This window comes from Mus pahari, chromosome 5 (genome assembly GCF_900095145.1).
Source record: "Mus pahari chromosome 5, PAHARI_EIJ_v1.1, whole genome shotgun sequence".
NCBI lineage: Eukaryota > Metazoa > Chordata > Mammalia > Rodentia > Muridae > Mus > Mus pahari.
This window is the reverse complement of record NC_034594.1, coordinates 133,518,711-133,532,482: the sequence shown is the minus strand read 5'-3', so window position 1 is coordinate 133,532,482 and position 13,772 is coordinate 133,518,711. Positions and strand designations below refer to the sequence as shown.

At 39.9% G+C, this 13,772-nt stretch overlaps 1 protein-coding gene and 1 non-coding gene across 3 annotated transcripts in view; one reads left to right on the top strand and one right to left on the bottom strand.

Annotated features, from left to right (window-relative positions):
• Rabgap1l (RAB GTPase activating protein 1 like) overlaps window positions 1–13,772 on the top strand; it is a 548,268-nt gene that overhangs the window by 131,747 nt on the left and 402,749 nt on the right. For both annotated transcript variants that reach the window (XM_021197282.2, XM_021197283.1), the window contains exon 12: window positions 11,313–11,406. In XM_021197282.2, coding sequence (XP_021052941.1) covers window positions 11,313–11,406 — 94 coding nt within the window. The remainder of the gene's footprint in view (window positions 1–11,312; window positions 11,407–13,772) is intronic.
• LOC115064137 lies at window positions 11,010–11,141 on the bottom strand. Its single transcript, XR_003843993.1, has one exon. It is a non-coding gene; the product is annotated as a small nucleolar RNA SNORA17 (small nucleolar RNA).

Sequence of the window (13,772 nt, the reverse complement as noted above, 5' to 3'; positions counted from 1 at the left end):
ACTATTGCACATTCCAGCAAGATTCTGCTGAAGGGACCCTGATATAGCAGCCTCTTGTGAGGCTATTCCAGTGCCTGGCAACCACCGAAGTGGATGCTCACAGTCAGCTATTGGATGGAACACAGGGCCCCCAATTGAGAGCTAGGGAAAGTACCCAAGGAGTTGTAGGGGGCTGCAACCCTGTATGTGCAACCACAATATGAACTAACCAGTACCCCCTAAGCTCGAGTCACTAGCTGCATATGCAGCAGAAGATGGCCTAATCGGCCGTCATTGGGAAGAGAGACCCCTTGGTCTTGCAAACTTTATATGACCCAGCACAGGGGATGGCCAGAACCATGTAGTGGGAGTGGGTGGGTTGGGGAGCAGGGGTGGGGGTGGGGTATAGGGAACTTTCGGGATAGCATTTGAAATGTAAATAAAGAAAATAATAATAAATAAATGTAAAAAAAAGAGGCCTGCTGTCCTTCTTTTGCTCTTGGTAGTAAGAACTGAGAGGGTAGTGGACATCGAGTCCTGTCTGCCCTTGGTAATCTGGCAAAGGGAAAAATCAGTTTTCTCCAACAGAATGTCTCCGGGTATACCAGCCACAGTCCAGGGTATGTCTCATGCCCAGGAGAAGTTGGTCAGCACAAAATGAACTCAGTGGTATTTTTGTGGGCTTATTATTTCATTTGGCTTTCTTTGGTCATTTTGTTTTATTTTTGACTTTTGCTTGCCTGTTTTGATTTTTATTTTGTGTTTTTTGCGTCTTTTTTTGTTTTTGTTTCTTATTTTTTTTGTTTTGACAAGTGTGTGTGAGAGAAAACAAAATTCAGTGGATAGGGAGGTAGAAAGAATCTAAGAGCACTTGGGGTATGGGAAAATATCATATTGTATGAATTTTTTAATTACAAAATGCTGCTTTTGGAAAGGCACAGAACTTCTGAAGTTCTGTTCTTGGTACTCACACCAAGCATCTTACAACCACCTCCATCCCCTGGGGATCTGACTTCTCTTCTGATTCTGTAAACACCCCCATACATGAACAGATAAACACACATACAAATGCAAAAATTAAGACTGAAATCAATTTTAAAAATACTGTAGATCTGGATTTATCATGAACTTTACTAGTAGACAACACACTGTATATGTAAGCGATTCATTGTTGGATAATTATGTTCTGTGGCTGTGTTGGGAGTAGACTTTTAGATGCACATGTGAGCTTTTTTTCCCCCCTTTTCCCCCATAACCTCACTTCGTATACCTAGTACTGTGGTCGGTTTGCTTTGTATGCTTTCACTGTAGTAACTCTAATCTGTGTGGTTGACTGTTCAGAATCCTGAGTCCTTGCAGAAAGGACTCTGCAACTCTGAACTCCGAGGATGAGCTTGAATCTCCTGACACAAATAATTCTGCTTTTTTCAGTGGGAGTATGATGATATGATGAGAAATATCAAGAACTAATGTTCCTTTCAGACAATTAAAATTGGCTCATTGGTAGTGTGTCTCAGTACCTATTTTAGCCTGGGTGTTCATCAAAAAGTTTCTCAGAGGAGGTGGCTTTTAAATTGAGATCTGAGTGACAGGAGGAAGTCATGCCTAAGAGGGTGAGAGAACATTTCAGGAGAGAACAGTGCAGAGGCTCCAAGGCAAAACTGCATGATGTTTTTAAAGATGATAGAGGAAGACGGATGACTTAAGAGTAGGCACAGCCTAGGGAGTGAATGGTGTTCACCAGCATTGGGTGGGACATTCTGTAGGCCACAGCAAGGAAGGCTGCTTTTGTTTTCAGTTCACTTGTATTTCCAAACTCTGAAAGAGTTTTAAGCTAGGGAAAGCACAGATTAGATTTGTGGTTTTAAATACCACTCTAACTTTAGGTTTGGAGGATAATTTAACTGAGTTAGGGATGTGATATGTAACTCATGAAAATGGAAGTATATTTGGAAAATACTAGTATGAGAAGAAAACTGAGAGTTTTGTTTTTAAATTAAGAGCTTTCAAATGGAAATATTAAGAAGGCAATTGATATAAATTTTTATAGCTAAAAATGTTGATCTTTTTATTTTACCCATCAGAGAATATTCACAGCTTACCAGTTGTCAAATGTTTTCATGGAGTGAAGAATTCCATGATGACTGAAAGACAGTCCCTTAGATAGGGACCTTGTCTACAGAGGAAGGCAGGCAGATTTGCAGACCATTACACAGTGAACTAATTGTTTTTATGTGATTTTGAGACTACTTTACTGATCCACTAAAATGGTACTTTTCTCCTCAAATCTTCCTATTTCTGATTCAATTTTTTTTTTAAGCTCAAGTCTTGGCATCTTATTTTTCTTTCTTATTTTTTGACTTTCATACATGAATATTCTATTTGTATCATTTCTAGTCTCACTCTTCCACCTGCACCTTCCTCCATGTTCCTCTTATATTTTCAAATTCATGAACTCTTCTTAAATTATTGTAACACACACATGCACACATACATTGCATAAATACAATTTGCTGAGTCTATTTCGTGTTGTTCATATATGTATTTGTTTAGGGCTGACCACCTGAGAATCACATAATCTGTCAAGGGTTAGGGCTTATGCCTGTAGAAAATTGACTACCTTTCTGAAAAACTATTAATTGTCCATACCTCTTCATGTATGGGGTAGAGGCTTGTGCGATTTTTCCCTATCCATACTGGCCAACTATTATCATTGTGAAGCTCTTGTTTAAGTAGCTATATTGCTGAGATTTCATGGGTGCAGTTTCCCTGGCATATATAGCAAACTACCCGTGGATGCCATTGTCCTCTGGCAATTACAGTTTTGCTGCCCTCTCTTACATGATGTTCACTGAGCCTTAGGCGTTGGTGTTGTGTTGTAGATATATCATTTGGGATTGTCAGTTGTTCTCTGTAATGTTTCTGTTTGCTGCAAGAAGCTTCTTCAGTTAGAGGTAAGAACAACTTTCACTACGTGTATAAGAATAAGTATTTAGAATGCAGTTAGGAATTATATTGGGTTAGGTAAGTGATAATGGTAAATTGTCCTCTAGGGTATGTGATCTTAGCAGGAATGGGTAGCTGGCTAGATTCATGATAACAGACATAAGTTACTTCCTATTGAGTGTACCTTAAGTTCAAGTAGACAGTAGTTAGTTACTCTAAAGATATGTAACTATTGCACCCTTGGGGTTATCCTACTATGCTGGTCATTGCTGTGGTTCATACGCTTTAGAGCTGAGCAGGACTGTTGGTAACCTTACTGCCTTGGCAGGGTGCGTAGCATCTCCATGAGAGCTACTTCTCAGGAAGGAGACGTCCTTGTCAGTTCTACTCAATTACTCCCTAGTTCTGTGGCTGAAATGTATGATGTGTCCAGTATTAGGTTCTTACCTTCAAGTTCTGGGAGGCAATCAAGGGCAGCAACAATAGCATATATTGTTTTGGGGTTCTCTTTAATTCTACTCAACAGCAGCTTGAAGGGATTGTCCCTTGCCTGGTATTAGTGTTTCTGTTGGATTATCTGTAGCTCTTGTTGGAAGCATTATTGCTCTAAATGATGTAACTTTATTCAAATTATATATGCACATGTATACATATATGCATTATATATATTTTAGTAAACATAAGGTAATATGTTTCTCTGTGACCTTTTCAAATCTCCTTACTGTTGTTTATTCTTCCTCTTTTCTTCTCCCTCTGTATTATTAACCTTCATCCTCTCAGTTAAATCCTCCCCATTCTGCTCAAATCTTAAATTTCACTCACAAAATCAGTTTAATACTACTTTCATAGTTGTAGTGTTTATTGAACTCTTTAAATAATAAAATCAGTCAGGTTCGTCTCTGTGTTCTTAGAAACCGGAAACAGATTTCCTGCAAGCTTTTCTTTCTTTCTTTCTTTCTTTCTTTCTTTCTTTCTTTCTTTCTTTCTTTCTTTCTTTCTTTCTTTCTTTCTTTCTTTCTTTCTTTTTTCCTTCCTTCCTTCCTTTCTTTTTTTTTCTTTCTTCTGCTTTGGTTTCATACTAGTCAAACGGTGAAATGCTCTTTTGATGAGTTATAGTCCCCAAACTTGGGCACTTGCATGTTTTAAGGGACATTATCTGATTCCCCATCTTTCTCTTTCTGGTGTTTTTCTCCCAAGTTATTGCATATTTATGAGCTATTCTACAAATGCAGCAGAAACAAAGCTCTACTAGTTAAGATGTAGTTGTATCACTTAAAACAGGTGTCAGGGGAGAGGAAGAGGCGTAGCATAAATTTAGTTGTTTTCATGGGAACATTATAGTCTCTCTCTCTCTCCTCTCTCCTCTCTCTCTCTCTCTCTCTCTCTCTCTCTCTCTCTCTCTCTCTCTCTCACACACACACACACACACACACACACACACATACACACACTAGGACGACTAAATAGAAAGGTGTTGAGGGCCATGCAAGAGGAACAGCAAAACAGCTTTAGAACTCATGGAATGCAGCTGACCAGTTAGCACAACCACAATGGGTGTGTTTCGGAGAGGCAGAGCCCCAAAGACTACATGTCTTAGGACTTCATACTGTTATGGAGTTTTGTTCTACTTGGTGCTTTCACGGTCACAACCCCATCCCCCATAATGTATGAGTTGTTTGGTAACTCTAAGGGGGTTTCTAGTCACTCACTGGGCACTTATTGGTACAAGAACAGCGTTTGATTTTTTTTCAAGCATTGCTGCTGGCACAGCTTAATGACTCAATCACCACCCTTGGGAAAAACTTAGAAATGTGGATTGTTAGAGATAACTAACACCTTTAGAAAGAATTTGGAGATGTGTATTGTAGTAACGTTTAGTTTAAGATGTTTTTGCTAATGGGTCTGATGTAGAAAATCTTTGTGAACAAATTGGAAAGACACACTTTTGATTATTGAGCAAGTGATGTTTTTAATGTCACTGATCAAGAACCATGGTAGCCTGACCAATACTACCTGAAGTGCCTCTCTTGCTAAAGCTGGGCTGGTGAGCAAGGTGATGATTAATTTCCTGTACCCATCTTTGCCTTCAGTTTCTTGATATGATTTAATAAAAAAAATTGTTAATGAGTAAATGTGAACCCTGAGAATTTAAAGTAGAAATGATTGATTATTTTTTATATAAAGGTTTAGATTATAAGACTCCTTTTAAAGATAAATAATAAAACAATGATTCTTTCTTTGTAACCACAAATTGCAGTCTGTCAATAAGAGAAACTGGCTGAGAAACTTAAATTGCTTTCTAACACTTTGTTAATCTATAACAAGTTGCTTATTTATTAATGTGTATTGGTTCTTGGGAATAATTTGTCTTATTTTAAAATCATAACATATAAAACATTTGATCATGTGAGGTATTGGGGAACATGTTTTTTTCTTATGTATACTCATAGTAATTGTTCACTAGAAGAAAAATATAATGTAATCATTGTAATTTTTATACTGCTTGAAAGACTTTTGTGTGATACATAAGCTGTTGGAGAAAAAAATAAAGTGGTTGGAGCTTTGCTCCATCCACCAAATGTGTGTGTGTGTGTGTGTGTGTGTGTGTGTGTGTGTGTCTATGTGTATTTCTGTGGGTTATGGTGAGGTCCCTGGAAGTTTTGACTGTGCAGACCCCATACTGGTGGAACCTTGCTCCGGGGGAGTTGGTTCAGGGATCCTGGACCAGCACGGAGGCCATGGACTTCAGGTTCTCAGACTCTTGGGCATTGCAGATGCCTCTGGATGCAGCTGAAGAGCTGAGAATAGTGTGGGGACCTCTGCAGACTGGATCTAGTCAGGGGCTGAGGGAGAAAGAGGGGAGCAGAGAGCTCCGGCTGGGTTCCTCGGGGAAGAGCATCCTTAGCTTGTTTGTCAGGTGGCTTGGCATGGTGGAGGCCATGGCTGGGAGCATGAGAGGCCTTCTGCGGGAGACTAGACGCAGCTCTTCAGATGAAGGCCTGTTCTGTCGCTTCCCACTGAGGATCCTGATGAAAAGAGGCAGTCCATGGTTTTAAGGCATTTATTGTCATGGCGGAAAGTGGATGAGTGAAACCATACCCCAGTTTCTCAGGGCAGGCCTGAGGTTAAATGCCTTTTGCAAGCAGGAGTGTCTGGGAAGGGGAGTTTAATTGGCTGAGCCCTTCAGGCCATTAGGTACCTCATTAAAATGGAGCTCTGTCTTGAGGCTATGTGACCCGTGGTCACGTTTTTTTCTACCTGTGGAGGGGCTTGGGGGGTTCCCCTTATGAGATTGATGGCCACAGAATTATGGAGTGAGGAGCTTTGATCTCATGTCAGGAGCCTGGTGTCTAGGCAAAACACTTACTGTCCCTTGCAGGATTATTCCCTGCGGGGTCACCAGGGTTTTAAACCTAACTCAACCAGAAACCAGGCTGCCTTTTATGGTCCCACATAATTCTATGTCTGTGTGTATGTCTGTATCTATATATGTATATATGTAAAGTGTTTGTAGCTTATTGAAGCTCTTTTCGTCCACCAAATGTGTGTGTGTGTGTGTGTGTGTTCCCTTCTCACTGGCCCCAAGACAATCAAGCTTTGTTTCCTCAGAGAAAAGTCTGCTGAGTGATCAATTGCTAACTCTATGTCCTATTTCAGTGTATCCTGGATGTCAAAGCTGGACTTTGACAGAATGGATTAGCCAGTTTTCTGAGGGGTGAAATTAGCTAAGGAAGTAGAACCCTGTATTCCCCTATCTCCCACCTCCCTGTATTTCGTTTCTGTTTAACCTTGTACAGTAGTTTCTCTCCTTTTGCTTCACTTACTGTTTTACCCAGTGGGACAGTAATAAGTATTTATAAAGTCATGGTTGTAGATTTTTTGCGGCCAAGAAGATAGGTCTGGCATACATTTTGGGGTTACATAAATATTAATTTCATTGTTCTTAGACAACAAGGGTAATTATACTTTTTGGGTCCTGTCATTTTGATCTGTGGCCCAGATATTAGTGTTTGATGGGCATGTTGCTTTACATGGCTTTGCTTCTTGAGTTTTGGCTCTGACTGCTAGCGTTTAATAGAAATTGTCATTTGACAAACATACTGGTATCTTCCAAATGCCAAATACAGCCTCTTCTGTAAAACATATTGTGGAAAACTGTAAGGAGAAGGACTATTTAATTCTGGATTCCAGCTAAGGTTGAACCCTTGTTTTTCTGTCAGTCATTTGCAGGCTGCCGACTTAACAAATGACTTGAGCAAATTACTTAAGCCTTCTGGGCTACAATTTTGTCATTTGCAAAGTGGGCAAACTCTTTAAATGATTAAGAGAGTCAGTGACCCAAGAAAACCAAGAAGGATGACCATCATGTGGATACTTCATTCCTCCTTAGAAGAAAGAACAAAATACNCATGAAAGGATATAGGTACAGAGACAAAATTTAGAGCTAAGATGAAAGGATGGACTATCCAGAGACTACCCCATCCGGGAATCCATCCCATCATCAGCCACCAAACCCAGATACTAATGCACATGCCAGCAAGATTCTGCTGAAGGGACCCTGATATTGCGGCCTCTTGTGAGGCTATGCCAGTGCCTGGCAAACACCGTAGTGGATGCTCACAGCCAGCTATTGGATGGAACACAGGGTCCCCAATGGAGGAGCTAGAGAAAGTACCCAAGGAACTGAAGGGGGCTGCAACCCTGTAGGTGGAACAACAATATGAACTAACCAGTACCCCCTGAGCTTGTGTCTCTAGCTGCATATGTAGCAGAAGATGGCCTAATCAGCCATCACTGGGAAGAGAGGCCCCTTGGTTTTGCAAACTTTATATGACCCAGCACAAGGGAAGGCCTGGGCCAAGTAGTGGGAGTGGGTGGGTAGGGGAGCAGAGGTGGGGGTGGGGTATAGGGAACTTTCGGGATAGCATTTGAAATGTAAATAAAGAAAATAATAATAAAAAAAATGAAAAAAAAAAAAGAGAGTCAGTGACCATAAAATGAAGTTTATAAACTATATAATAGTGCCTGGAGTAAGATTGCTTTTTAAAAGGAAGATATTTCATAGATGTCTGTTCCCTTTTGTGATGGCCTGTGGTAAGGGGGCATTTTTTACATTGTTATTTGATGTTGGAGGACCAAGTGTGGGTGGTACCATAACTAGAGAGATGGGCCTAGGTGGTCTAAGAGAGGTCACTGAATGTAAGCCTGGGAGTGAGCCAGCAAGCATGTTTTACCATGATTTCTGCTTCAGTTCCTACTTCCAGGTTTCTGCATTGAGTTTCCTGCCAGGCTATGATATGGAAGTATAAGATGAAATATGCCCTTTTCTTCCCAGCTTGCATTTGGTCATACATAGTTTTTAACACAGCAACAGAAAAACAAACTAGGACCTGTCTTTGAAATTCTTTTTTTTTTTTCCCTTTCAAATATTTAACTTTTAACTCACTGTCACCTATTCTGTAATCAGTTATTTCTCAGAAATCAGTGATGGAAAGTAATTGGATATTTCCAGAATGAAAATCCATTGCTGTTATCTGTGATAATTTTATGACTAACTAGTAAGGATTTATAATAATATATTTTAATATATATGTCAATAGAAACTATTTAAAATATGAGAATCCCTGTAATATCATATCCATACTTTTATAAAACCTTTTATTGACTCTGTGAATTTCACATCATGCACCCCAATCCCATTCACCTCCACATCCCTTTGTATCCCCCTCCTTCCTTGCAACCTCTCCCCCAAAATAAAATAAAAAATAAAAATGAAAATAAAACAAAAATTTTATCATAGAAGCTGTAATGTGTCATAGTGCAGCCCACAGTATACCCTTTTGTTCACACATCTTTACTTGCAAATGTTCATTGTAGTAAGTCATTGGTCTGGTTTGAGGCCTCTGGCTTCTGCTACATCATTGATATTGAATACTCTTTCTGACTCCTCTCAGACACTCTGTTGTTGCCCTGTGTCATGGAGATTCTGTTGCTTTGGATCTGCAAGCCCTACCCCTTTGGGCACTCCATCAGTTCATAAATGGGATAGATATTGAGTGGGCGAATTCAAAACCCTGGGCCTGGGCCTGGGCCTGGGTGATAGCTGAGTTTGTCAACCCTGCAGCTTTCCTGCACACACATGACAGGGTGAGCTCTCCAGCACTGCACCATGTAGCTCACTCAAGGCCGCTACTGGCAAGGGGGAGAGCCAGCTCTCCCACCTACCAAAGGTGTCAAGGGACAAGCAGAGGTAGGGGGATGACGGGGCTTGGGAGCAATCTCTTTGGTGCCTGTGCGAGCTCAATGTATCCATACATTTAAAGTATTGGAATACTAAAAAGTGAAAACTATATTCTGTAAATATTTACTTAGTGCTTGGTATGTGGGAAGACAAAACTTTTCATGGTCTCCATCTCAACAGTGCCTAATTTTCTGTGAGAATGTAGGGATTATATGGGGTAGTTGTTTCCTGGGCTGCTGCTTTAGAATAGCTACTGTAGCACTGGATCTTCCATGGTTTGTGTTTGCACTTACTGTTCTTCTGATACTGGTGAAAGTTCATTTGCTTTAGCTTTAGAACAAAACCTCTTATTCCTATTTGTCATGATGAGCTTGTTACTAACTTCACAGCTGCTTATGTGAGCTATTTCCAGAATGGGTCTAACTTTTGTGTTTATTTTATATCCAGAGTGATGTTTAGGTTTTAAATACTATGCCCCCTATTCTTATCTGTTATTACTCTAAAATAATTACACATTTTCTCAGTGTGTACATGTGTTTGTATTTTTCTGAATTTTTGAATGGCCATGATGAAGTCTTTTAGCTTGCCAAAATAAAATTTTATTAATTAAATGAATGTTTGTATATCCCAGATGTGAAACTTTTTTATGTTGGGTTATTGTCTTTTGTAGTATCTTAAGTTCTGTTCTTTACACAGATCCTTGTGGGAACTGCTTACCAACTTATTGATAAGCCTTGGTATTTTGTTCTGTGATAGAGAAATTTTTAAGCTCTCTTGTATTTGGACAGTGCTTTGCTAGCCTTTTTTACTTAACTCTATGGCAAATGCCTTTTTATAACTTAGATCCATTTGATCCATTATGTCCCTTTCTCTATCTCATGTGCCCTTCCCCATCCACAATGAAATATTATTGGGTTCATTTTCTGCAGGCTTTCTGTAGGTGTCTATAGCTGCAGTGAGTTCACTTGCACAGTAGCCTCACCATGTCCAGGAAACAGCTTTCACAGCATTCCTTCACCCCTCGCAGCAGCTCTTACTCTTTCTCTCCTCTTTCTTCATGGGTGTTTCCTTAGCTAGGCTGGAGTCTGTGTCCTAAAGAACTTTCATTAGGCCCAAGCACTCAGCAGTCACTTACTCTCAACACTTTTACCAGGTGGAAATTTTTGCCTGCTGCAAGTCTTTAGCTCTCCTTCCTGTTGTGTAGAGCATCTCTCCCTTGCCCTTGCTGCTGCATGGCAGACAAGTTGAGGGGTCAGGTCTCACACTCTCATGCCATCGAGTCAGCTCTACTGCACTGCCCAGGTGGGGTACAGGGCCTGCTCTCCTGAGTGCTGCAGCAGAGACTGCATGCTCCTACTGTCATGCCCTCAGGACCAGCTCAGCCTTGGTGAGCGGTTGGGCCATTTCTGCACAGCCTTCACACATTAATATGCCCCCAGGTGGTAGCCCAGACCAAGGTCATCCTCCTGGCCTTTGATGGTAACAGACTCCTGCTGCAGCAGGGCCACCGACCCAGACCATGGTTGTAAGTGGCATCACTGGCTCCTTACATCACTACTCTTGAGTCTCTGCTTCTGCCTCTTTTTGTGATCACATCCTTCCACCACTGACTTGCTCTTCTTAGAGGCACCCAGGGTCTCTAAGTGACTGGGGTCATTCTCAGGAGTGGTCTCGGGAGTCCTATGCCCTACTCATGCATTATGGCTCCAAACAGGGGTCATCTGGGGCACGATCTGCCCTCCCATGCCTGCCTGGTGCTGGATCTGTGGTCATCTAGAGTAGCTCCCTGTCTGGGCCCTTTGGCACTTCACTGGTGGTCATTTCAGGCCGACTTTTTTCAGGGAATGTTAGGCTACTAATCATTTAGAAGTTAATTGGTCAAAACACTGAGAGCAGACATAGCCTCTCTCCTCTCTGCCACCTACTGATGCACATGTGACACAGCAGCCAAACCTGCAAGGCTTCTAAGGGCAAGGGTAAATTTGGGGCTGGGGAATCCCCAAGTGAGACAAATTTTTAATAAAAGTATTTGAAAATTTTGTCTAAGCACTAGTTACTCTCTTTTGGTAGATAAGTAGCCACACTTTTTGTTTTATTATTTGAAAGTATTTATATCTTATATACTGTGTATTTCTTTTTTCTGTAGAGAGTGATAATGAACTCTCAAGTGGAACAGGTGATGTGTCAAAAGACTGTCCTGAGAAGATTCTCTATTCTTGGGGAGAATTGTTAGGAAGATGGTAAGAATTTTTTTTATTAAAATATTTACCTATATATACTTAGTGTTGATTTTTATACCAATTAAGAAAATTTAAAACTGTAATATTAAGAGCTATCTTAATATCCTTTAAATTAATTAATAACCTTTAATTAATTTATTTTTTAATAAATTTATAAATACATTTTATAAATACATTTATTAATGTGCTTGTATGCATGAATGTGTGTATGAGGGTGTACATGTATGTTGTTAACAGTCCAACTTTGTGGATCTCGTCCTCTTCCACCTTCACGTATGTTTCAGGGGTCAAACTCAAGTCTCCAGAATTGCACAGAAAGGGCATTTAATCGCTGAATACACAGGTCTTGATATACTGAAAGATATAAAAATTAAAATGTGATTCCTAGCTGCCCTTCATGTTTGTCTGTCTAGATCCTCTCCTGTATGGGTTCTATTTAAGTTCCTTTCAGAAGTTATTTTTCATAATCCAAGTTTGAAGGCCAGGTGAAATTAACAAATTCCTGGTAAGATCTGGAGTGTCAGAGTTACTCAAATGCAATAATAACCTTTATGGTCTGGCATCTTTGAACTCATTTCTTTATTGAGGTGTTTTCTTTTCTTTTTTTAAGAAAGTATTTCACTTAGCCAAGGTGACCTTGAATGTAGCCAATTATAACAAGAACTTCTGATTCTTCTTTCTCTGCCTACCAAATGCTACCTTACAGATGTGCCAGCATAAGGGCATTACAGATGTGCCAGCATAAGGGCATTACAGATGTGCCAGCATAAGGGCATTACAGATGTGCCAGCATAAGGACATTACAGATGTGCCAGCATAAGGANCATTACAGATGTGCCAGCATAAGGACATTACAGATGTGCCAGCATAAGGAGTTTGCAGTGCTGGGACTTGTGCATTCTAGGCAGGTATTCTCTCAACTGAGCTAAATATCCAACCCTGCTTCAAAAATTTTTTTCTTAACGAAGAAGTCCTGAAACCTAATTAGAAAATTCTACCAAATAGTTATAAAAGGTGAAATGTTAAGTTTTATGCAGTCTTTCTCAGAGTATAGAAGGTAATTATTTTGAATTAATTTATGACATTAGCATACACTGATCACAAAACCAAATTAAAATATTATGACAAACCACTGTCATATATGTCTAATGAACATAAGGTTAAAAGTCTCCAATAATAGTAAGATTGTGTCAAAATCAGTTATTTATAAGAAAAAGAATAAAGCATAACTAAATGCAGTTTATTCTGGGAAATCAAGTGTGTGTTAGCATTTGAAAATAAATTAGTAAGTTGCCATATCATCACTTGAAGAAAAATAATGTAATTATTTCAATAGATGCATTTAAAAGCCTTTAAAAATCATCACTTGTTAATGATATGACTTAGCAAACTAGAAATTCAGGGAGTTTTCACAGATCTGTAATAGGCACATAAAATAAAATACAGCTATTATTGATATTTTTGTTTATTTGTTTATTTGTTTGTATTTTTTGCTTTACATGATAGGGTTTCTCTGTGTAGCCCTGGCTGTCCTGAAACTCACTCTGCAGACCCGGGTGACCTCAAACTGAGAGATCTACCAACCTCTGTCTCCAGAATGATGGGATTAAAAGAGCGTGCTACCACCATGAGCCTGCACTGTTCTCTTTAAAATCGAAATCCTCAGACTGGAACAAAATAGGCAAATTCACTCTGAGCATTCTCATTCACTTCATGTAATATTGGGGAGCTTTTAAATATTATTATTTTTTGAAACAATTTTTAACTTTAAAGATATTTTGATCATAGTCTTTCCTTCCCCCAACTCCTTCCAACTTCAGGGGAATGCAGGGTTACTCCATTGGAGAACACTGGTTTCCCCTCTCCTGACAGGTATAAGTGACGCTTCACTTGTTAACCTTTATCCTAGTGTCTAGGTTTTCATTCATTCATTCATTCATTCATTCATTCACTTAAAAAATAGAAAGAAATAAAATAAAACAAGAACTGTCGGATCCAAGTTGGACAAGACAAACTAACAGAAGTGTCCAAGAGAAGGCCCAAGAATCCGAGACCCACTGGTTCTCATGTCAGGAATCCCTTAAAAACCATTGAACTGGAAGCCATAATAGAAATGCGGACCTGTGCATGTTGCTTCAGGCTCTGTGAGATCATAGGAACTTTGTTTTCTTGGTGTCTTCTATCATCTTGTCCTACACTCTTTTGCCCTCTCTTCTGCAGGGTTCTTTGAGCTATGGGTAGTGGGGATGAGGGGTTGGTTGAGTGGGTAGGGAGGGTAATAGAAGGAGACATGCCATTTAAGGCTAAGTTTTCCAAGGTCTCTCTCCCTCTCCCTCTCCCTCTCCCCCCTCCCCCTCCCCCTCCCC